General features: G+C 44.6%; 1 protein-coding gene across 1 annotated transcript in view; it reads left to right on the forward strand.

Moving 5' to 3' along the window:
- CACNA2D4 (calcium voltage-gated channel auxiliary subunit alpha2delta 4) overlaps window positions 1–25,329 on the forward strand; it is a 169,104-nt gene that overhangs the window by 57,394 nt on the left and 86,381 nt on the right. The window contains exons 28-30 of the mRNA XM_018576417.1: window positions 3,287–3,414; window positions 5,794–5,868; window positions 12,476–12,556. Of these exons, the coding sequence (XP_018431919.1) occupies window positions 3,287–3,414; window positions 5,794–5,868; window positions 12,476–12,556 (284 nt within the window). The remainder of the gene's footprint in view (window positions 1–3,286; window positions 3,415–5,793; window positions 5,869–12,475; window positions 12,557–25,329) is intronic.

The raw sequence follows: 25,329 nt of genomic DNA on the forward strand, positions 1-25,329 counted from the left end.
GTTTTAGTTACATTCGTTTTTTCCCCCAGGGGGGGGGGGGGGGGGTGATAAGAATCCTCTTTTGAGTTTAACCTCCTAAACTGGTAAAAGGTTCCTTAGAACTGCTCATCAGTTCATAGGGGGGCAGTTTCCCACCTTACCCTTGCTGACCTTCATTCAGGTAGTGAGTAGGAACCAATGAGTTCTTAAACCGTCTTTGGCAGCCTTTAATATGAAATATGAAATTATTAAAATAAGACAGCTGAGTCTGAGCTTTCAATTAGACAAAGGGAGCTAAAAGAAAGTGTCTTCAATAAGCTCTCTCTTTAGCTAACCCATATAGTGCTCTTAGAATCCTTTGTCATTTACTGAATGTTAATTAAAAGATTGCATATAGATAGTAAAAAAACAAACAGATAAAGAACACAAGTTTCAAAACTAAAATAAAATGTGCATGTCCACCTTGGAGATCAAACAATAGAACCAAAACTCTGCATTCTCCTTACATAAATAAAACTTTATCTTTCTTTCTTTCTTTCTTCATTTTTAAGTAAATTTGAGACAGGTACAGAGAGAAATATAAAGGCTGCTATTGCTGACCTGCTTTTGAAAATGATAGCCTGCATAGTTAATTTCTTCTTATACATACCATTTAGGTGTGTGAGGGGTGGGGGGGATTTCCTTACATACATTTCATTTTGACACTTGGTAATTTTCTTACATAATAGTTTAGGAGCTGGATAGCACAATGTCACTGGACTCAGCTTTGACTCGATTATATGAATTTCCAATTTTGTGAGAATGAACCAAATTCCATTGTATTATTTTTTTCTTTGGAACTGAATTATATGGCATGGGTAAGCAGGGGTATCAGACTATATACAGCTCTGAGAAAGAGGTGGAGCAGGCAGTGCTCTGTGTACAGCTCTACAGACTATGCCAGTGTTTGGTAATGATGATGATAATCATTTTAAACTGCTAACTGCTATTACAGCAGCAAGGCACAGCTGCTGAAATGTATTTCCAATGACAATGTTGCCATCTTGTGGTAAAAAGTGAAACTGCAGTTGAAGATAACTGCATACAAGGACACCGGGGCCTAGACAGATGATCCTCATCGTAGATTTGTAAGTACAGACATGCAGATGATTCCTTTATGGCCCCATGACAAGCTATGAACTAAGATTCTCCATGTGATGTTAGCATAATTGACAACAGTTCCTATATTTTAGGGGACAATACTGGGTTTTACAGAGTTTACATGGACACTAATCAGTTTCACAATAAAATGTCTGTTCTTTTGGCTGATAAATGGAACTTTTGATATTAACTTATTGAATGCACAGTATAGGTTTTTTAAAATATATTTTTTATTTTACTATGTTAAGAAATAAAAAAATGTTTCAAATATGTCTTGTCAGCAGGTCACACCCAAGGCTTCTTTCCCCATTTACCATGTAAATCTTTACTGCTTTGCTAAAAAATGAAAAAAATTAAATCTTGTTGTGTAGAGAGATCAATAGTGAAAGCTATGATTACATATGGCCGAATGAATCAGATGAGTGGCTGCTTTTCCCTTCCTCCCACCATTCTTTTTGCTCTGTACAATTACATACAGACTTTCAATTAGAGAGAGACTGTCTGAAAGCAGCCACCTCCTGCTGTGCATCCTCTTTTTAAAAAAATTTATATAACAAAGTTTTTTTTGTTAGAAATACAAGTTAACATCAGAAAAATAGTTGAAAAACAATTGAAGAAAGGTACAAAAGAGCCCAAATTTATAACACTATATGTAAAAAAGAAAACCAGTGTCTGAGCACATTAAGATGCATGATGCTGTCCATCCACATAATGCGATTACGTCGAACGTAAAGGTCTTGACTCGGAAATAAAAGGCTCCAGTAACAAAGTAAAAACAGTGAAGCGCCACGGACTGTCAGTTCTTAATAGGACTTGCTTTTAGGCATACTGCAGGATGCTGCCCCAAAGAAGCCGGGAAAGCTGGAAATCTAGGAAATAAGCACAAGAGGGGCGCCTTTCCTGGTGCAGATCACTTTTATTTCAATAAACATAAATAGAAAACCGAATCATACTCACAAACATGAGTGTCACAAAGTCATGAAGTGAGGACTGACAAGCAGTGAGATGTCCACTAGGTGATACCAGTATAGTGGTGACGTTAACGCGTTTCACAGAACATGATGTTCTGATGAAGGGGGCGTGCCCCGGAAACGCGTTAACGTCACCACTATACTGGTATCACCTAGTGGACATCTCACTGCTTGTCAGTCCTCACCTCATGACTTTGTGACACTCATGTTTGTGAGTATGATTCGGTTTTCTATTTATGTTTATTGAAATAAAAGTGATCTGCACTAGGGAAAGGCTCCCCTCTTGTGCTTATTTCCTGGAAATAAAAGGCTCTCTGATGTGCTTCCTCTTTTATAAGCCCATGCTGCTCTGTCTCATAGTTGAAAAAACATATACGAACCCATCGCACTCCAGACCGGTGAGAAACCCAGAAAAATCGGGTGGGGGCTAAAATGACAGCGGATGCCTCCGCAAAAGTAATCCAGGTAAAGAGAAGTCACTAGCACTCCAGTATAAAAGCAAGTCAATATTTATTGACTAAAAGGTGTCACATCATCACAGGCGACGTTTCGGAAGCAAGTGGTTGCTTCCTCAGGCAAAGGAAGGAATCACTTGTTTCCGAAACATGGCCTGTGATGCTGTGACACCTTGTAGTCAATAAATATTGACTTGCTTTTATACTGGAGTGCTAGTGACTTCTCTTTACCTGTGTCATGGTTGGACCCCAAGTCAGAAGTTGATTTGTAAAATAAAGATTTTTGATTTGAAAATAAATAGAAATGAGAAATAAATAACAGTTTAAAGACAAAGAAAATCCCCCCAAAACAAAAGAAAATAGTCCCTTTACATTGAAGAAACCTGTACTGAAAGCAATATATAACCTGCCATTGCTGAATGACAATGAACATCTGAACGTTGCATGACTCTCAAGTAAATGGAAATCTCACAACTGGCAAAGGTGCCGGGCGGTTCTAACCCTTTCCCACTTCAAAAAGCATCAGAAAGGTTTGGCTTATATATACTTATATAAACATAGGAAATATGCAAAGGTGATTAGCTTCATGTAAAATAATGTTATTCATGTGTGTCAGTGTTTCTATGCATAGTACATAATTGGGGGCAGCCATATTTGCTGTGCTTCTTGTTTAGTCGTGCTGCTCAGTAATGGTGCCTTGCCCACATCTTGGTGATACTTATTCTATTTGTTTCAATGTAGAAAATTTCTGCAGTACGAAGAAAAAGAAAGTATATTCACCATGGATCACTTCCCCTTGTGGTATCGGCGGGCGGCAGAACATACTCCGGGGAGCTTCGTCTTCCATGTGCCCACTGACGACAGCCCTGGTAATATTTGTAGGCCTTTCTAGACTCAGATACTCAGCTAATGTTCAGTAGACAATCGCGGTAATTGTAATCATGTTGTTAGAGTTTGACATGTCTTCTGTGTGTAACAGTCTTCCGGGCGCCATATGTTGTAGCAATGCATGAGATCAATTTGATAATAGGATAGAAAACATTTAAAAAGAAAGTGAATGCAACCATCACATCTAAGGACCGGCAAGCCGCTATATTAGATTATTATTCTTGGGTTTTGATGTGATTTAAAGTGAGGCTCCAGGCAGTCAGCTAAATAGACGTGTTCACTGTTTTACACGGTGATGGTTCTGTAGGTCAGCACAACCAGGCAGATGACACACATAACCATGGTTTCTGCAAATCCTCTTCCTGTGTCACCTCTTCACTTCCTGCTTGGGCAATTAATCATTCTCATTATCTATCAGCAGGAAACTGATCCAGTAAGCAGGACACCTGAATGTAGCTGAGTGATCTTCCTGGGGGTGTTTAAATTAGGAGACTGATCGCACAGAATTATCAATCCTTTATAACACATGTGTCAAACTCAGGGCCCAGGGGCCGAATCCGACCCACCAGGCCATTTCCTAGACTTCTACTTTCAGATCTATGTATTAAGTTATTACTAAAACCAGTGATAATCGAATGCAGAGGCAATTATGATAAAGATTAGTCACATTTATATAGTCTTACAGGCCCTTTGAGGGCAACCATAATGTTGATGCGGCCCACGATTAAATTGAGCTTGACACCCCTGCTTTATAAGGTGAAACAGTTCATATACAACATAGGTAGCTCATCTGTGTATTTAGCTGTTTGCCTGGAGATTCACTTTATGGCCTCATTCACACTGGAATCGGCCAGGACGTACATCTCTGTGCTGCATGCAAGGCTGTATTGGGCAGCTCCTGGGAAGGAAGGTGCTGCGTGTGATTAGTATGCTGCCCCCGTCCTTCTCTCTGGGAGTACACGGCCATACGCCGCCCTACGCTCAGCCGCCCTGCACGTCCGCACGGGTGTCTGTACTCGTACGGTGACAGGATGGATCCTGTCTTCATCCGAGCCGGGACACCCGCACCCATACGGACCTGCACTTGGGGTGAGCGTAGGGTGGTGTATGGCCGTACGTGCCGGCCTTTGCTCGTGTGAAAGAGGCCTAAGGGCCAACTGAACTTGGGCTATAATAAAGAGAAGCTCTGTGAATTAAACATGTTTAAAACATGAATGAGCAATATGGTCACTGGAGGGACTACAAGTCCCAACATCTCCTAAGTGCTAAGATTTGTAAATCATGCAGAACTTGAGTTCCACTGGGTTGGTTTTCTCTTAGGGTCCACTTACACTTCTGCAAGTAAACTTTTTATGTATTTTATGTGTTTTATTTTTTCATGCTTTATTTTGCAGTGTAAACATTGCGGTCATTCATTTTTGTGGAAGGGGCGGGGTTACTGATTGTGTGTCTGAGGCATGATCCTCAAAAACACAATCACAAGTCACATAGTGTTACACTTAGGGGTGTATTTAAAAAACAATTTGCAGAGCTATTCGTCCTGTGAAATTGCATGTACATTAGTTCTGTGTGAATGGAGACACAAACGAATGTCATTTGTATATTTTTCTTTCCAGTTCGAACGTTATTTCTGGAAAATACTGCGTTATGGCCAATAGAGGGAGTGTAATTGCATGTGCATTCATTCTGTGTGAATGGAGGCAAAAAGGAATGTTATTAGTATATTTTCTTTACAGGTCGAATGTTTTATTAGGTAAATATTGCATTATGGCCACTAGATGGAGCATAGAAAATACTTATTTCATATGCTCATCATCTTCATCTAGTGGCCATATATAGTTATTTACATGATATTACATGCGACCTGGAAAGAAAATATGCTAATAACATTATTTTTTGCCTCCATTGGCACAGAACGAATGTACATGCGATTTCCCAGGAGGAATGGCTCTGCGATTCATGGTCTATTGCCCTTGTGGTACCATTCAGTCATAAGAAAAATGTGGTTCTCCCAATCTGAAGCAAGCAGGATTTTTGAAGAAGATGTAAACACAATCACTGAAATCTCATATAGGGGCAATTCATTAAAGCTTGAGCTCGGGAAAAAGTATTTTTAGCAGTTGCCCATGGCAACCAATCAGCTTCTCTCTTTCATTTTCGAAGCTTAACTGAACAAACTGAAGAGAGAAGCTGATTGGTTGCCATAGGAAAACCCATCTGCTCCCATTTTCATGAATTCCCTCCATGTTTGTACTGTAATAATGTTGCAATAATTTTTTCCCTCTTTCACTGAACTGGCAGCTGACGCTGTGTCGGCGGCAGTGCTGTTCTCTGTCAACCTCCTTAATTCCCTCTTCCAGATCATAACCCCAGAGACAATGACATCGCCGAGCCCGCCATCCAGGCGCGTAGTTGGGAGGAGCTGATCCCTGAGGGTACCTGAACAGGACTTATGTGCATGAGTGCTGTTCCATAAAACAAAACTCCCACAGCAACATCTTTTATATCATTTAGATTTAGCGTTGCCATTGTCACCCCCCCAGCACCCACCTACGACATTGTGCCATACACCACCCATGCATTCCACTCATGGGGGGGAATGGGGCCTCTACCGGCTCTGCCACCCAGAGCCACGACATCAAAAGGCTTGCGGTTGCTCCTTTTGTGATGTCATCATCATGGCTGCTGTCCTGCCAGGCTCGTGTAACACATGCATGTTTCATGCTGAGAGGCATAAAATAAATTTGCTCTGTGCTCTGCTCTCCCGGACTTTAATTTGAACCGATTGGTTCTTGATTAGGGGCTGCGTCCCAGATTGTAGCTCGCCAGAAGCAATTAAAGTGCGTCATACTCTTTTCATATCACCCATCATGATAAAGCGTCACCGAGCACAGCCAATCGCAATGCCAATGGTTGTATTTTTATTTGATTTTTTTTACGGTTTTTCATTACTTGCTGTACATAGTTTTTAGATATTTATTCTGTAAGTTCAGCTAACGTGTGAAACTACCAAACCTCAAAGTATAGGAATTAAAGAAGAACTCCGGGCAAAACTTTTATTAACCCTTGTGGTGGGGCTACCTCCGCACTGCAAGGGTTAACGACTTGTTTTTATCTAGGCGCTAAGGGTACGTTCACACCAGATGCAGTGCATTCCAGCCCGGTTCTGGTCACCTTGTGCCTGCGGTCCGGTCAGATCAAAATAGTGCTGGCAGCATTTTGACCAGACCGCAGGCACAATGTGCCTTGCGATCCCATGCGGCCGATCGCATTACGGCCGGTGGGCGTGGCTACGGTGCCATTCACTTCAATGGCCCGCCACGCCCCCTCCTGTCCCGCAAAAAGTGAGCCGGGCCTCAATGCAATGCAGTGCGTTCTGGCCAGAATCGGGCCTGAACGCACTGCATCTGGTGTGAACCTAGCCTTAGACTGGTTCTTGAAGCCTCGCTGCCCCTCCACTGTAGAGGTCTATGGTTCCTCAAGACATACCATCCAATACGCACAGGGGGAATGTATCAAAACTGGAGCAGGGAGAATCTGGAGCAGTTGCCCATGGAAACAAATCAGCATTTCTCTTCAGTTTGCTCGGGTAAGATTTTAAAATGAGACAGAGAAGCTAATTGGTTGCTGTACAAATCCGCTCCAGATTTTGTCTGCTCCAGTATTAATAAATGACCTCCACTGTGTATTGGACTTAAGGATGCCGAGTGACACTATATCACTGCAGCGTAGGAGGATAGAGGCTGGAGGGAGTGCTGTAGCAGCCGGCTGGCCCCGAGGTTTCGGGTGGGTATAACTTTTTTTTATTTTAGCACTTAAATAAAAATGAGCACCTAACCCTTACCCGGGTTAGACGGGATTGTGCTACTTCTTTTTTAGCTGATAATATGCCCTTTGCTGTAAAGTGAACATGTGATTGGCGCTATACAATTTTACTTGACACAGATACATTAGTTTCTGTCACATGGAACACTCAGAACTTTCACATGACAGCTGAGGGCTGTGTAGGATTCAGAGCCCTTAACTGAAATCAGCCAATTCTGAGATAGATTAGCTTCTGTCAAAACCATTGCCATAGACCTCTTACCAGTTCTTTGATCTTTCCATAGAGCAATCTAGGGCTGCCTAGGGTCCGAGCCTCTATTTGAAATGATCTGTGCTGGGATAAACTGGATGCCGGCGAACAAGCTGCCATATATACCTTTTGCAGTTCTTTGATTCTCTTTGGCAAACTGCAACATTCAAAACTTCCACAGGACAGCCTTGGGCTGTTTAGACTCTGAGCCCTTATCTTGAACGACCCATGCTGAGATGGACTGGCTGCTGGCAAAACTGCTGCCAGAGATACCTATTCTGTTCCTTGATTCTTCTATGGCAGTTTACAACTTTCAAAACTTCCCCAGGACAACTTAAGGTTGTTTTGAGTCTGAGCCCTTATCTGAAATGAGCCTTTCTGGGATTCACTGGCTTGCCAGCAAATTTATACCCATTCAGTTCTTATCTGTGTCAGTGCTCAGCATTCGAAGATTCTACAGAACAGCTGAGGGCTGTGTCGATGTTCTATCAAAGTTTGTGACTGCGTTAGAATGTGTGACCAGTGACGTGGTCACACATTTTAACCTAATCCCGCCCAGTTTTTCGGCAGTGGAATGTGTGATCGGTCACAGATTTTAACATAATCACGCCCACTTTTACTGCGTTCAATATGTGAACAGCAAAAGGTGAAGAATTCCAGCTGTTCCAGGGCAGATCGGCATCACGGATGGGTCACTGGTGCAGGAGAACCAATCTGCCCTGTAACAGCTGATCGGTCCTGAAATGACACTTCTATCCAACTATGTGAGTGCGATCTGACATTTCACAAAGTCGGATACAAGTGACATTTACGGATCTGCCCTGGAACAGCTGAGAAAGCTTTGGAATTCTTCAACTTTTGCCGGTCACATATTTTACCGCAGAAAAAGTGGGCGTGATTGCGTTAAAATGTGTGACCACATGACCGGTCACACATTCCATGGCTGTCACAATCTTTGATAGAACACCGGTTCTGAGCCCTTAACATAAATCCGCTATGCTGAGATAGATTGGCTTGGCTGCTGGCAAAACCGCTGCCATAGGTACCTATTTGGTTCTTTGAGTGCCTGTGGCAGTCTATGGTGATCAGAAGCTTCCTTTTGTTATTTTTCAAATGTATTTTGCTCCGCCGTAGTGGCGCCGTGTTCTGTATTTACCTCCATCTGTTCTCTCCCCTCTCTGCAGTCACAATCCCATTTGAATCCCAGTGTTTTAAGTCAGTTTGCGATGTCATGTTTTTTCGTGTCGCTCGTTTTGACAGCCGTCGAGCTGCCTTGTGATGATAAATCTTTACATGCAGTAATTACCATATCCTTTGAAGATTACATCTGCACACATGAATCCGCTTTGCTCCGTCACGCAGTGGGAGTGGTGCCGCGTTTCTGTTTATGCAACCAAAAATGTTCAGTTTAAACCAGATTTTTTTCCCCGATTCCATGTTAAAGGCATCATCTTTGCTGACTTAGATGCAGGAACTAGACCGGTACCGTTTTGCTCGGACGCAATGCTCAGATGAGGCAGCTTATATAGGAAACACTGTAAGAAATGAAGCGCCACACCGATTAAAATAGTCCAGATGCAACTTTATTCCATTAGGGTTAAGGGAAATTCAAAAAGGGTATCCAACGCGTTTCAGGGGTCCAAAACACACCACCTTCATCAGGGATGTGGTGGGAGTACTATAGGTTTGCCAGAAGCTGGTATGGCAGCAACATTTTATAGTGGACGGCAGAGGCGTATCTACAAAAAATTGCACCCCTGGGCTGGGCAGGACGCCAGCCAGAGCATAACAGGTTGCTACGAGCCATGTGGGGAGATGTGTAAAAGCCATACACATCTCCACGCCTGGCTCTTGCAACCTGCGATGCTCTAGCTGACAACCCTGACCACCTCCTGGCAACTAATGACGTCACTGGTTGCCAGGATCTGGGCGGGACGCCAGCCAGAGCATTCAGCTTGCATACACATCTCTCCGCCTGGCTCTGGTTGCTAAGATCCGGACGGGGAGATGTGTAAGAGCCATACACATCTTCCCACCTAGCTCTTAGCAATGTGGGGCGCTCTGGCCGGCGTACTGTTCAGCTCCTGGCAACCACAGACGTCAATGGTTGCCAGGAGCTGGGCGGGACGCCGTCCAGAGCATTCAGCTTGCATACACATCTCTCTCCCTGCTCTGGTCAACTAGGGTCACTGGTTGCCAGGAGTTAGGCAGGATGCCCGCCAGAGCAGCCCTGGTTGGTAAGAGCCGGGTGTGGAGATGTGTATGGGAGAGGAGTGGGAAGAAAAAAAAAAAATCAGCTTTCTTTGCCCCCCCTTCAGGTGGTGCCCAGGGCATGTGCCATACCCTGGGTACGCCAGGGCATATCCTACACTATAGCTCGGGATGATAAAAAAATAAATAAATAGAAAAGGCACATTATGGGTCCAGAGATCTACAGTGGTCACCATTAGCAAAATGGCAAATCAGTATTACTTTGCCCCGACAACCTGGTATAGACATGGAAGAGGGGTGTTTGGTGCTGATCCTGCCCAGGGTGGCCCTTTGCATCTAATCAGGAAAAGGTATGTGTAGGTTTTAAGGGGCCAACTTAAAGTGCATGTCGCACCTAAACCTTTTTCTTTGTTTTAGATGTATTAGGGAAGAATTAGAATCTGTGTCTGTTTTTTTTCTGCTATCTGGAGCTCTGGTTTCTCCTTATGTCCTGTCCTGCTGACAACATTTTACCAGACAGGAAGTGAGGGGAATTCTGCAAAAGCAACAACGCTAACAGAACTCAGACATAAATGAAAATACTTTTCTTTGGTAGTAGGGGAAGGCTAGAACCCCTGTCACATTTTTATTACTGTCTGTGTTGCAGATTTTACCTCACTTCCTGTATGCTAAAAATGTTGTCACAGACAGACAGAAGTCAGGTAGAAGCTCTCTAACGGTTTCCCGGATAGCAGTAAAACATGATGAGGGGATTTATCAAAACTGGAGCAGACAGAATCTGGAGCAGCTGTGCATAGCAACCAATCAGCTTCTAGCTTTTATTTTCAAAACTTAACTGAATGAACTGGAGAGAGAAGCTGATTGGTTGCCACAGGAAACTGCTCCAGTTATGATAAATTCCTCCTGATGAGTTTTAGGCATTCTGCACTATATACAAAACTAAAAATTAAGATTTAAGATTAGGTTTGATTTTGGGAATCTCAGGGGATCATTTATAAAAGTTCACCTGGCAGATGCCGTTTGCACACCATTATAGCCCCTAGATGGTGCTGGCGGGTATAGGAAATTCCTATAGAACTTTTCATTACTTAGCCCTTGATAAATCTAGAGATTGTAAAGAAAATAAACAATCAGATGTGTGCGGCCATCTTTAGGTTCAGGTGAAGGTTAAGGGTTACGGGCCATGTGGGGAGACATTTTATTTAAATACTTGTTCTTGGCAGCAAAACCCTCTTGCTGAGGAATATCAGACAATGAAAACCTACTCGTCAGCTCAATAGGGTCTTATGTGCTGCCCATAGCGAGGAAATTCCAGCATGTCTGTGGAGTAGGAAAATTAAAATGAAGGTTTGGTATTGGCTTCATAATTTTATAGGCCTCAGCTGAAGTACGTTTTTCCTGATTCTTTTTTAGCGATCATGAGACCTTCTCCTCTCAGTGTAGGTAGCTTCCATTTACTTTGCTCTTCTTCTCAAGCCTCACCTGTCCTGTCTCCATTCTGCTCTCCTACGAGGCCTACCATTACTCACCTGAGGTGTCCGGTCTCCATTCTGCTCTCATACCAAGCCTCAGTTTAGGTGTCCTATCTCTATTCTGCTCACCTGCCAGGACTCACCCTATGGTGTTCTGTCTCCATGCTAACCTCCTTCCAGGCTTTACCTGAGGTATCCTGTCTCCATTTTATCCTCATTCCAGGCCTTCCCTGAGGTGTCCTGTCTCCATTCTGTCTTCATTCCAGGCCTCACCTGAGGTGTCCTGTCTCCATTATGTTCACCTATAAGCCCTTTCCTGAGGTATCCTGTCTCCATTCTGACCTCATTCCAGGCCTCACCTGAGGTGTCCTTTCTCTTTTCTCTCCTCCTGGTTGGCTTCACTTTTATGCAGTCTGGTTGCTTTCGCTCCGACTGCATCTCGGGGGCAGTGAGCATTGGTGACTTCCCTATAGTTTGAAAATTGTCTTTTTTCAACCTGACTAACTATGTAACTATGTAAGAACCTTTTCTGCAATTTTGCTTTAATTTTGTAGTAATCGCGCAAGCACAGCAATCATCACGTTTACATGCATCCTCTACAAGACATGGTGGCAGAAATCATGGCCTCCATCATCACCAAATGGCCAACAATGCACACCTTTGGCCTTTTGTCACACTCCACTCATGATGGTGCCGTACAATGCCTGTTGGCTTTTATTTAGCAGGGCATGCTCCATCTCCTGTTCTCAACCTTCCTGGTATACATGGTTCCGGGGAGGCTGTGTAGTCCTAGTAGACCAGCTGAACAGAATCCTTTCTGCGCATTTTTACACTGCCAGCCAAATGCAAGAGGGGCAGAGAATCAGAAGACATTCCAGAAGCAAGACGGATATTAACTTTGATATTATGTCAGGCTTGAGAAAAAATTCTGTTTGATATCTGGGTCACCTACTCAGGTGTTGGGGCGACTCATGGCCTTGGATAAGCTATTGTCCTAAAACAAATATTGGAAAACAAAGCTTCACCACCTTAAATAAGACTGCCAGACTGGCTGTTACCCATTGCAGATAAAACCCCCATCCATCAATGGAATCTGCAGTTGCGCCACAGCTTATGATGCTGCAAACCAGAGCATCGCCCCAGAGCTACCCCTGCCTCCAGCATTGGATAGGAGCCTCTGCCGTGCAGCCATTGTGAAAGGGTCCCTTTGAGTACCTGGTCCGTCTGGATAACGACAGTCAGCTATATCACAACTGTGGCTGATAGTTTTTTGTGTTCTTACAGATGCCAACGCCAAGCCACAAGTCGTGACTGTTAGCACCGCCGTCGCCGTCACCGTGCACAACAAGACTGCAATCGCTGCAGGTAGGATGCTATTTGGATTATTGGATATCATTGGTGGCTTTTTTGTTTCATATTTTAGACAAAGAAGAAAGTTTGGGGATTTACTTGATACCTTTTATTGGCTAACTTGAAGCTGAACTCCAGGCAGATATAAAAGACACGCAATAATGCCGCTCTGTGATCATTAATACTTCATTACATTTATTTTCTTCTCAATGCAAGCAGGTTAGGTGCCTGACTGCGACCAGGTATCAGCCTATTGCAGTCCCTGTATAGCAGGGCTGGAGTGTAAGAGGAAGAAGCAGGACAAGGAGCCAGTCAGTTCATGTGCTGATAGGGAGGGAGAACAGAGTGGCTGAGTGATGAGCTAATCACTGTTCTTCTCATTTCACTGCCCAGTCACAGGCAGGGGGTGAATCTATGACAACCTGAGCTTAGAGGAAGTAGGTTCAATGATTCTGGCCATTAGACTGAGGACATCTAGTGGCAGAAAAAGAGTACTGAGGGGCAAATCTTTGAACTGAAGCTGAATATTGCATCAAAAGCTGGTTTTGTTGTTTTATCTTCTAATGGTCTATTAATTTGTATGTTGTTGTTGTTGGCTGAAGTTTGACTTTAAGTTAATAAAAATGCAAGCTTCTGGGACTTGGGTCTCTTGCACAGGCGTTCTAGAACAGTATGATGTTTGAGGATGGGGCCCAAGTCCTGAAATATCTTATTGCTGATAACTTTTGTTTGCCACTAAAGGATATCATTTAATCTCCAACCTTTCTGCATGAATTAATGGCTAATAGGATACAAGACCTTATCACTGTGTTATTTCTATAAATGTATAATGTATATGATATCACAGTGCTCACAGCAGATTAGCAATGGATGTTAAAATTATGTTGGGTTGATATTTTCTGTATGTGTTCATGTCAGTCGTACAATTCCACTAAGAGAATGAATGAATCTGTCGTCATTTATTATCAGAATGAAAATGAACATATAGGCAGGATGTGCAGCTAGTCCTTCCTATATCAGTTGGATATTTGTGGTGCCGTATTCTGGGTGGTTGCACTGGAGCAGTACAAGGTTTGCTGGCTGTGGCTGCACTTCAGTCCACTGATCTTGCATCCCCACAATCCATCTGAAAAATTATTTTGCCTTAAAAAAAAACCTCAATGAATCTTCTGCACACTGCTATACGCTCTTACATACTTGTTGCAAACTTTTCTAACTTGTGCATATAAGCGGGGATTCTTGGTTTACAGACTGGGCAGCTGCGTCAAAGTGATCCATCTCTTGACAGTCCCCACTCTACTAATTGCCAAATACTTGCTCATAGCATACAGTGCCAATGTGGGGTTACCTGACACTGGTGATCACATCCCTTTACATCCCCACACACTGTGTGTTTGTGTTTATATATATAATTTGGATATTCATTCTCTTCCCGTCAATCCATCTGTGGTCTAAGGTGCTGTCCCCAAGTTAAAGGCGGTAGTGAATTCTTTTGCCACCAGGGGGAGCAAGACTGTCCTTTTTCAATGCTTCGGATTCAGAGTTGTTATTGACGCACAATGAAAAGTGAACTGATTAAAATGACAATGTAGTCACTTTCTGGCTAGGTTCACACATAGGCGATTCAGATGTTTTGCCAGCAATCGAAAACGCGCAACAATCACACGACTGTTCATTGCAAACCAAGTGGTTATCACACAGTTTTCAATGCATAGAGATGTCTATGGGACCCAAACCACGCAACCACCGGCCGAAAATCGCTCCTGCACCTTTCTGCAAGACAGGCGATTTTGACCGCACGACAAACCGCAAAGGTGTGAACAGACTTCCTTGACTTCAATGTAAATCTGAGTTTTGCGCGATATCGCGCAACCCAATCCGAGAGATCAATCGCCTAGGTGGGAACCTAGTCTAAAAGTGTGTAAGAATACGTTTCCTGACAAGTCACATTATACAGCAACAGTATTATTTTCCAGAAAGCCCCTCCTTTTATTGTTAAAAAGCAATTCTTGATTTCCAGCCAGTGACTCCTAGGCTGAGATGGTGTCCATGGTCTGCTGCAGGCAGGAGGAAGTATTTCCTCAGACTCCTCTCCCCCCAGTGATCTGCAATATTGTAACTATGTAGCAAGTCACAAGGTGAGAGGCTGATCTGTGTCATAGGCAAGTGTAGATGTCAGCTGTCCTCAATACAGCGCTGCGACCAAGTTAAGTAAGGTAGTGCTCATAGTGGCAGTCATTGATGGTGCCGTGTGCATCCACAAAATATAATGAAAAGAAGTCAGCAGCACTCAGCACTTAATGATGCAAAAGTACTCGGGGGTGACCTTACTATGGTCACTATGTAGCACTGGGAAGGGACCCTGTACGGCCATGAAACATTGGCTTATTTGACTAATGGAATGTATTATTAAAGTGACTGCTGGTGACTTCTCGTTATCTTCTGCTGATCTGTGTCAGACTTTTGTGAACACAGCCAAGAACTACAGAGACCCCAGGATTGACATGGCTACATTGTCTCTGTGCTGTCATCTTAGTCCAGGAAGTAGATGGGGACCCTGGATGATGCCCAAACAAAGATGGCTCCGTCCTTCTGGAGAGAAAAGCAGATGAAGGCATTGTCAGGGGGAGTACTGTGATCTCTATTAGAGGGAAGACCGTGACTTATTACATAGCATGCCTACATTTACCATGATACTGAATAAAGGATCAATTTAAGAACAAAGTAAAATTCAGACCTGGGTGGATGTAAAAGATCGCTTCAAGTGCCACTACTTAGAATATCCATGCCATCTATTTTATATTTTATTTAAGTTTTCTATGTTTATTTGAAAAATTTGTAGTAAAGACCAGGCTGTCACATTCCAAATAACAGGGGTTTTATTGCAGAGCCGAGGGGCAAAACTCCAAACTTGGGACTGTCCCTAGAGGTGTTGGACCCTTGGCCACAATTCCTCTTTAATGAGCCTCCATATTTGTCTTGGTTGTGTAGCTGCTCCCTTGCATGACAATAACAGAAGAGGATTTTGTCCCCTAAAGTGCACATTTGGCACACTGAGCTGCGACAGTAGATGACAGGTCGCCGATGGGGCAGTATGTGACCGCACAGGGCGACCTTCATTAGCGACACCACTGATGAAGTGTGACAGGTCCCAGATTGAGAGGTGACCTCCTGTGTTATTATCCCCAAAGGGGGCTCATTCTTCTAGTGATGTCTCTATAGTGTTCTGTATCGCTGTATCTTGTTACTCTATAAAGATATATTCACTGTTACTTTACATTGAAATGTCTTGATATGCTTCCCACATACAGAGAGACCGGGGGCACAACTTAAAGCTGAACTCCAACCAAACCTTTTTTTTAAAGGTTTTAATGAAGTGAGGAAGTTAGAACCCCTGCCAGGTTTGTGTCTTCATTAATGAATCCTCTCCAATGAGGCTGCAGACAGCAGCAACAAAAAAGTGTTCTTATTGCCATCTAGGTCTTTGCTGGAAAGATTTTCCTTCATGGTGACCATCATCATCTGGACAGGAAGTGAGGGGAAATCTCGCCAGTGTGCACACAGACAGAAAAAAAAAATGTAATGAAAATTTAAAAAATTATGTGCAAAGTCCAAAATAGTATTTTAAAACCGATAATCTGTTTTCAATGGTTGGCCCTGCTGAGAATGCTCTTGTCTGAAAGGGTCCCCTTAACTGGGGTACCCCAAATCAGAATCCAGAAAGATAGAAAAAAGGGCACCAAACCACCAAGGAATCAAAGGAAGCTTTAATTGTTTATCATGTAATTGAAGAAAATAACGCGTTTCCAACCCTTCCCAACTCAAGCTTTAGCTGGAATCTGGCTTTAAAGAGACCTCCAAAGAGTCACCAGACCATTCATTTGAACAACAATCTCCCAATAAGATTATATGTGCATTTACCATATTTTATGCATTTTGGTTACCTGTAAAATGCTCACTTGTATAGACATCCAGAAGCCTTGAGACTGCTGCAGGGCGCCACCATCTTGGATGTGATGTCAGGAGGCTCAGATCTCAGACTGGTCACTCAGGTGACACTCTATAGTCAGACTTCGGCCCCCCAGCTGTGCTGAAACTACAAGTCCCATGAGGCATTGCAAGGCTTTGACAGCCACAGGCATGACTCCCAGAGGCAGATGCATGAAAGGATTTGTAGTTTCACCACGGCTGGAGGGCCGAAAGTTTGCCTAATCTGGCTCTATAGTATTTCCATTGACTTCTTCCCCAGCAGCCACATAAAAGGCTGTGAAGGGAGGTGAGGGGCAGAGGAGCAGGGCCAGAACAGACAATAAAGAGACACTCCCAGAGGAAGAGTCGTGCAAGGATGGAGGGGGCTCTCCTAGGGAAATTGACTCTTTCTGGAGTAGTCAAATTTTCTAGCAAGTTCAGAGGCACATTGCAAGTTAATGAGCAATATTTTATAGAAAGGAAAAATGCTTCAATTGTTTCAGTTGGTGACAGGGTCTCTTTTATGTTACAAGGAGCTCTTCACACAAACTATTTATTTTTTCTAGATTCACTTATCCCATACTCTCTATCTCCACCTGGGTTTTCTCTCTCTCTCTCTCTCTCTCTCACATAGCCTGGTGGCTGAGAACAAATTGGCAAGGTTCCAGGCAGGGTTCCTCCAAGCCATGTCCCAGATGCTGAGGTTATAGGCCGCCAGGCTGACGGTGTGTGAAATCCTGCTGCCTGGCACAGATAGCTGACGTGATGGCTGAGTGCTGGCTGCAGGCTGTGCTGCTCCCACCGCTCTCTGGCTGTCACTTCCTATCAGATATACATTCCTGGCGTGTGCCAGCTTCCCTGCCGCCCTGTATGTGTGTTATGTCAGGATTAGGCTCAGGAGGGAGAGGAAGCCTTCAGTGGAAAGAGCATTAGCAGGGGGCCCTTACCTGTCTCAGGAGCTTCAAGCTGCAGTGCTCACCTTAAACATGAATCTAGATAGAAAGGTGCCAGTGTGTAACATGTCTGGAACCCCAAGCGCATCATTCTTCAGGGTACACTATGTGGCCAAACATATGTGGATTCCCCTACAATAGATTGATGCCTGAACAAACAAGGTTCTGTCTTTCTCAACAGAAAAGCAGAGAAATTTTTTTTGAGGGAGTACTGTGATCTCTGGAACACCTGAAAGTGTTACATTGACATGTTACTTAGCATGCATGCACACCATAAGCCCAAAGTACATAGACCTCTTCCAAATGATGGCGTTCAGGGGGTCTCAAAACAGTGACACACCAATACTTGGTGGTTTCCGAACAACAACACACTGACGGGTGTTGTTTTCAGTGGCCGGTACTGTTAATCCGACAGCATACAAAGACATTTAAGACTATTGCGCTCTTGCAACCTTGAGGTAACAGTTTTGAAAAGCCTTTTCTGTTCTAGCATGACTGGGGGTCTGTGCACAAAGCCAGCTACATAAAGAAATGTTTTGACTAGTTTGGTGTGGAGGAACTTGAGTGACCTTCACAGAGCCCTGACCTCAACCCTACTGAACACCATTAAGATGGTCTGGAACACTGATTGCGTGCGGGGTCTTCTCATCCAATCTCAGTACCTGACCTCACAAATGTTCTTTTAGCTAAATGGACAGACATTCCTGCAAACACACTATACATTCTTGTGGAAAGCCTTGCCAATAGAGTGGAGGCACAAACCCTTGACTTCAATTCTAATGACCACCTTTTAGAATGAATTAGAACGTTGATCGCAAGCCTGGTCTTCTTGTTCAACATCAGTACACACTCTAAAATCTTGAGGAAAGCCTTCCCATAAGAGTGGAGGCACAAAGACTTGACCTCAACTGTATTGACCACCTTTAGGGCCTGTTCACACGACGTCCGTTTTGTGTGCTGGCTGGCTCCGTACGCTGCTGCACTCAAAATGCATCCCAATGTATCCCTATGTGTTTTATGGGCTCCAGTTCTCACGTGCGAAGTCCGTTCAGCTTAGGACAGAAAAAATACTGCATGTCACATTTTGTCAGGCCCGGAAACGGTCCGGATACGCAAACGCGCACGAAAACGCAACGAAAACGGAAACGCAACGCAATGCAGCTAAGGGGTAAAAAAAAAGAAAAAATTGTATTCTTGCTCCACTTATTATGATGTCATCAACATTGACAAAAAATTTACTGTCAGCATCCGGACCGAAAACGCATCAAAAACGCATCAAAAACGCACTGCATCAGCAGCTCCACGTCTGCTGATCAGCACCTGATCAGGACCTGATCTCATGTGAACAGGCCCTTAGAGTGAATTAGAACATTGATTGCAAGCCTTGTCTTCTTGTTCAACATTAGTACCTAAATGTACAAATGCTCTTTTGGCCGAACTGCCCACAGACACACTCCAAAATCTTGTGGACAGTCTTCCCGGAAGAGAGGAGGCTGTTATAGCTGCAAAGGAAGGGGGAGACTCCATACGAATGCCCATGGATTTGCAATGGGATGTCCAACAAGCTCCCATAGGTGTGATGGTTAGGTTTTCACAAACTTTTGGCCATGTAGTGTAGAAAACGTCATCAAGACAGGGTCAGTGTGCCATTGCTCATGACCCCCCCGGAATCTGTGTGTAATTACTTGAGAATCCCACGTGTCATTGTGATTTTCCTGCGCCCAAATATCAGTCCTCATTGTCTGAGGTCCCCAAGTGTCATTATGCCATTGTTTGGGATCGTCAAGCCTAAATGCATCACTTTTGGATCCCCAAGTATCTGAGTTGCCCAGCTGTCAGTATGCCATTGTTCCGGGACCCCATGGTACATGGTATCAATGTGTCAAGTGTCTTGTTGTTCTGAAACCCCCAAGTATTGGTGTGTCACTGTTTTGAAACCCCCCTAAGGGTCAGTGTGTCATTGTTTGGGGCTACCAAGTGTCAGTGTGAGTGTACTGGATCCCCCAAGTACTAGTGTGTCATTGTTCTAAGTTCCCCAAATGTCAGTGTGCCATTCTTCTGGGACCCCAAGTGTCAGTGTTGTTACCCTGAGTTTCAGTTTGTTATTGTTTGAGTCTACCAAGTAATAGTGTGTCATTGTTGTAAGTTCCCCAAATGTCAATGTGTCATTGTTCTGGGACCCCCAAGTATCAGTGTGTCGTTGTTCTGGGACCCCCAAGTGTCAGTGTTGTTACCCTCAGTCTCAATGTGTCATTGTTTGAGTCTACCAAGTATCAGTGTGTCATTGTTTTAAGTTTCCCAAGTGTGCTATTCTCCAGGGACCCCATTTGTCTGCGTGTCATTATACTGGTGTACTGGAACCCCTTAGTGTTAGTATGTCATTACAATATGGTACAATATATTTAAAACAAACGAAAAGTCTAGGACCAATATTGCACCAAATTCTAGAAAAGCCCACACATATCACAAAAAGTATTTGGAGAATGTAATTAAAATGTAGGTTGAAGAAAGTGAAAAGTGGTCATGACTGTGAGAGTGGGAGTAGCATGACTCACTGTAATAATGGTGCTCTCAGTAGGGTAGCATCGTACCGCTACTGTATACAAATGCTGCAAGAAAAACTCAGCACTCCGCCTCCGATTATTGGGGATCTTTTTTTTTAGTAAAGTGAAGTTGCGGGTTGTTGTTTTGTTTTTTTTTCTTAAGAGAAGGTGTAATTCTACAATGTCTCCTTAGGGGTATTGTGTGTTTTAACCTAAAGTTTACATTTTTCATCAGACCTAAACATTCACTTCATTTTATGTGTCTCTGATTCCGTTACATTTATTGTGTAACTCCTGGTGGTATCTCCCAGCATGTTACAGGTACTAGGCCACAGCTCTGTCACTGCCGGTGATAATCAGATATAGCATATAGGATATGGAATAATGTCATGTTCACTGTGTCCTGATGTCTGTGTATTAGGAGGAGGAGAGGAGAGGTCAGTGTGTCCTGATGTCTGTGTATTAGGAGGAGGAGAGGAGAGGTCAGTGTGTCCTGATGTCTGTGTATTAGGGGGAGGAGAGGAGAGGTCAGTGTGTCCTGATGTCTGTGTATTAGGGGGAGGAGAGGAGAGGTCAGTGTGTATTAGGAGGAGAGGAGATGTCAGTGTGTCCTGATGTCTGTGTATTAGGAGGAGGAGAGGAGAGGTCAGTGTGTATTAGGAGGAGAGGAGAGGTCAGTGTGTATTAGGAGGAGAGGAGATGTCAGTGTGTCCTGATGTCTGTGTATTAGGAGGAGAGGAGAGGTCAGTGTGTCCTAATGTCTGTGTATTAGGAGGAGAGGAGGGGTCAGTGTGCCCTGATGTCTGTGTATTAGGAGGAGGAGAGGAGAGGTCAGTGTGTCCTGATGTCTGTGTATTAGGAGGAGGAGAGGAGAGGTCAGTGTGTCCTGATGTCTGTGTATTAGCAGGAGGAGAGGAGAGGTCAGTGTGTATTAGGAGGAGAGGAGAGGTCAGTGTGTATTAGGAGGAGAGGAGAGGTCAGTGTGTATTAGGAGGAGAGGAGAGGTCAGTGTGTCCTGATGTCTGTGTATTAGGAGGAGGAGAGGAGAGGTCAGTGTGTCCTGATGTCTGTGTATTAGGAGGAGGAGAGGAGAGGTCAGTGTGTCCTGATGTCTGTGTATTAGGAGGAGAGGAGAGGTCAGTGTGTCCTGATGTCTGTGTATTAGGAGGAGAGGAGAGGAGAGGTCAGTGTGTCCTGTTGGCTGTGTATTAGGAGGAGAGGAGAGGTCAGTGTGTCCTGATGTCTGTGTATTAGGAGGAGGAGAGGAGAGGTCAGTGTGTATTAGGAGGAGAGGAGAGGTCAGTGTGTATTAGGAGGAGAGGAGATGTCAGTGTGTCCTGATGTCTGTGTATTAGGAGGAGAGGAGAGGTCAGTGTGTCCTAATGTCTGTGTATTAGGAGGAGAGGAGGGGTCAGTGTGCCCTGATGTCTGTGTATTAGGAGGAGGAGAGGAGAGGTCAGTGTGTCCTGATGTCTGTGTATTAGGAGGAGGAGAGGAGAGCTCAGAGTGTCCTGATGTCTGTGTATTAGGAGGAGGAGAGGAGAGGTCATGTGTAATAAGACATTTTATTCCTAATAAGCAGGTCACCCGGAGTGGTCTCTTTTGGGGTTTCTTGTCATTGGCTACACAGGGAATGGGAGGAAATTGTTCTATAATTATATAAACATTCTACATTTTTGGACATGGGGGACCTCTCGAACCCCAGCCTTTGCTCCATCCAGGAAGATTACTCAGCATAAGACAATGGCGTTCCCCCGTGAATCCCGCGCTGCTGAAGTGGGGCAGTCTCCGTGTTGTCATGGTGACGGGCATCTCCTTGCGCCTTCTGTCTGAGTCACTTTCTCGGGGACGATAAGCCAGCTCGTGCTAGCGGCACCTGCACTCCGGGAGTTAACCCTCTCGCTGCTGCACAGAATCTCAGGAATGGCTTTTCCCGGGTCTTCGCTCGCATTGCTGCATTTTTGTCAAGTGGTGTTGGTCTTAAAGTGGACCGGCTTGCTGACAGAGAATAAATCTCTCACCGGTCCGTCGTCCTCTGGTGCTCTGATGGGATTTTTTTTCCATCCCTTAAAGGTGCGCTCCATCACAAGGTGAACATTTTGAATGTAACCTGTCCCGTGTATTCAGCTTACCTGCCGAGTAGCTCCATTGTTATATCTGGCATTCATTTTCAAGCTGGAGTCCTAACCTCTGTGGCTGTGAAGATTTTCATTTTCGGAGCTGGCCTGAATCTGAGCTTCATAAAGGCAGCCTGCGTGTTCTCTGGTTCAGAGCTCTGCCAACGTTCATTTTAAAGGGACACATAATCATGAGAGCAAACTCTGACGTGTTCAGTCCACCGTTGGCCTAGTCCAGAGGATAGGCAAACTCTGGTCCTCCAGCTGTGGTGACACTACAAATCCCATCATGCATTTTCCTGTGAGAGACATGCCTGTGGCTTCCAGAGTCTTGCAAGGCCTTATGGGATTTGTAGTTGCACCACATTTGGAGGGCCAGAATTTGCCTACTCCTGGCCTGGGCCGATCCGATCCTGTGGTTTTTGTTAGCTTGGTGTTGACCTGGCAAAGAATGCGTTTTGAAAAAAGGATTCTCATGGTTACAATAGACGATGGGAAATTTATCCTATAGTGAATTCATCAGGCAGCTCTCTCTGTGTATTAATAAGCAGCTTTATGGCTGCTCTGCATTAGCAATTATGTAATCAGTCATACCACGTTCTTATGTGAGCTATGTCAGTAATGGGAATAGATACCCATAATCCAATTCACTCTGTGACCAGAGGTCAGTTAGTGAGCCGTTAACAACCCATTCTGACCAGAAGTCAGAGAACCTGTGCCATGGGATAGAAGGTGGGCCTCCCAGATATGATGTACAGGAGTTGTCCCATGGACTACTCTACCAGTTCAACAAAAATATTTGTCTGGAAAGACGGATCACACAAATTTGTTATGGAGACCCTATCACCAGACCATTTCAACATACCCCATTCCCTAAGATCACATGTGCATATAGGCACGTTACTTACCCTTGTGTAGACACCCAATATCCCAGAGATTGACTGTGGGTACCACCATCTTGGATATGATGTCAGCAGCTCCAGCAGACTCTGAGCTGTCACTCAAGGGATGCTACATCCTCCACCTGGTTATGCAGGGAAGAGCTGGGCCAGCACATCCAGTAATTAGAGACTTCCGGGGGAGGAGAGGGCTATGCCATGCAAGGACTCGCGAGGAGACTGTGCGAGGGGAATTGACTCTTCCCAAGGTAGTCAAATCTTCAAGCACATTCAGAGGCACATTGCAAGTGAAGAGAATATTGTTTTTATAGTAAAAGCTGCAAGTAAGCGTTTCATGTACTTGATTTTTCTATGTGCTTTTGCCTGCAATGTGTTACGTGGGTGACAGGGTCTCTTTACGCGCTGCCTGCAGTGTGCCTACCCAATCTGCTGCCAATGCCAGCCTAGAACGCACAGGAAACTTGCACTGATGGCTCTACGGGGACCGCCATGGCTAAGAATACCAGTTAACTGGCTGTCTCTGGCTTGCAGATCAGAAAGGATGAATGAAGTGCAAACTTGTAAACAGCGTACTTCTGCCTGAGCTCTGCTGCAGCATGAAGTACTGAAGCCACAGGATCACCCTGACAATTGGGCAGCTGGCATGTTCAGAAGAGGAGGTCAGCATTAGCAGCCATTTGAATGGCACCCGAAACGCACCACCCACCCACAGTTCGATTGCCCGCATCGGAACGCTCTGTAAAGCAATTCTATGCATTCTATTGCAGTGCGACTTGGGTCGCGACTGAATGACCAAGGGCAAATGTGGGTCCTGAGGTTACACAGGTTGAGAACCACTGCATTAGAGCATGAGAATCATGTAACAAGAAGCTACAGTCCTGCACAGTAATGCATGTGACAAGCTTTCTCATTCTGGATTCTTTTCGCTTTCCATGAATCCTAAATGAAAGTTTGCTGAATGAATGAAGAATCTGCGCGCTTGTTTTTCTGGTTAATGACTCCAGCTGCCACAGATTGTCAGGCGGTAATGGCTCTGCATCAGGAGTGCGGAGGGCGGAACAGTCAAACGGGGTAATGAATCCTCGCCAAGGCCACAGAATGCCTTTCACTGCTGCAAGTAATCAGAGACAGTTGCGTTCCGGCGTCCCTTCTTTATTCGGCTCGCCGTGCGTGGTGGTATGACAAAATGCACGGGGCTGGCGTAGCTGCGTTATCAGCCTCTTTGAATTGTAGCACAGCGCGCGGTGACCCCTGCAGCTGAGCAAATCGGTCGCCATGGAGACGAGGATGCTGTCTCATCCTGTGCGGCGGCTCTCATCCTCTTGAGCATTTAATCTTCTGTATAATCTCCCATCTGTTCCTTCCTGGTGGAAGGGGGGTCTCTGTCGTGTCAGCTTCCCCACCTGATGTTCTTAAAGCCCACGTTCTTCCTTTTTTGTATTATTGTACACATTGACCGCCGCTCACTGTTCATCTTCTCGGCTTTACGGATACAATGACTACACGTATTTGTTTATTCTTGGGGAATAAAAAGCCAGAGCAAACACGGCATCATTGCGAGCATTTAGAAAATTCCAGATGTTGATTTCCTGGGATTAGGAGGGTGGGGTGAATGGCAAAGACCCAACTTCTAGCAGAAATCTTTTATAAAGAGTTTTGGGGGCCCAGCGTCCTCAGCCCTCAAAGTAAAAAAAAAAAGAAACAACGACTGCACCTCACTTTGGATAGATTTCCTCTTACTTCCTGTTATGTTTCCTGGACAGGAATTGAAGGGAAATCACCTTAAAGGGGGCCATACACTGCTCGAAATTGGGCTGTGGATGGCCCTGTCAGCACAACTCCATTCAATAAAAGTCGGGCTGAAAGTTGTGGATGAATTAGTGACTGCAGCCAATCACCCGCAGTCTGGGATTGGCGAGCTTGGAACACCTCTCTGGCAGCACTGCAATGGCACTGCACTTGGCAGAGACCCCCTTGCCTACCCAGTAGGTTCCAGGGCCCGTTACGAGTGGACTGCCTGTACACCTTATCATTGGACCTGCCCGGGGTGAAGAAAAGAACAATACTATAGGGTGTCACTTGAGTGACAGCTGGAATCCGCTGGGGCTGCTGACATCACATCCAAGATGGCAGCACCCAGCAGCAGTCTCAGAACATTCAGATGCCCACACAAGAGGAGGATTTTCAGGTAACAAACATGTCTAAAATACGGTAAATGCATATAAAATCTTATGGGGGGATTTTTGTTGAAATAAATGATCTGGTGACAGGTTCTCTTTAACAGATATTCTGCTCAATTACCCCCCC

This window comes from Nanorana parkeri, unplaced genomic scaffold (assembly GCF_000935625.1).
Source record: "Nanorana parkeri isolate BGI_ZX_2015 unplaced genomic scaffold, ASM93562v1 scaffold67, whole genome shotgun sequence".
Lineage (NCBI taxonomy): Eukaryota > Metazoa > Chordata > Amphibia > Anura > Dicroglossidae > Nanorana > Nanorana parkeri.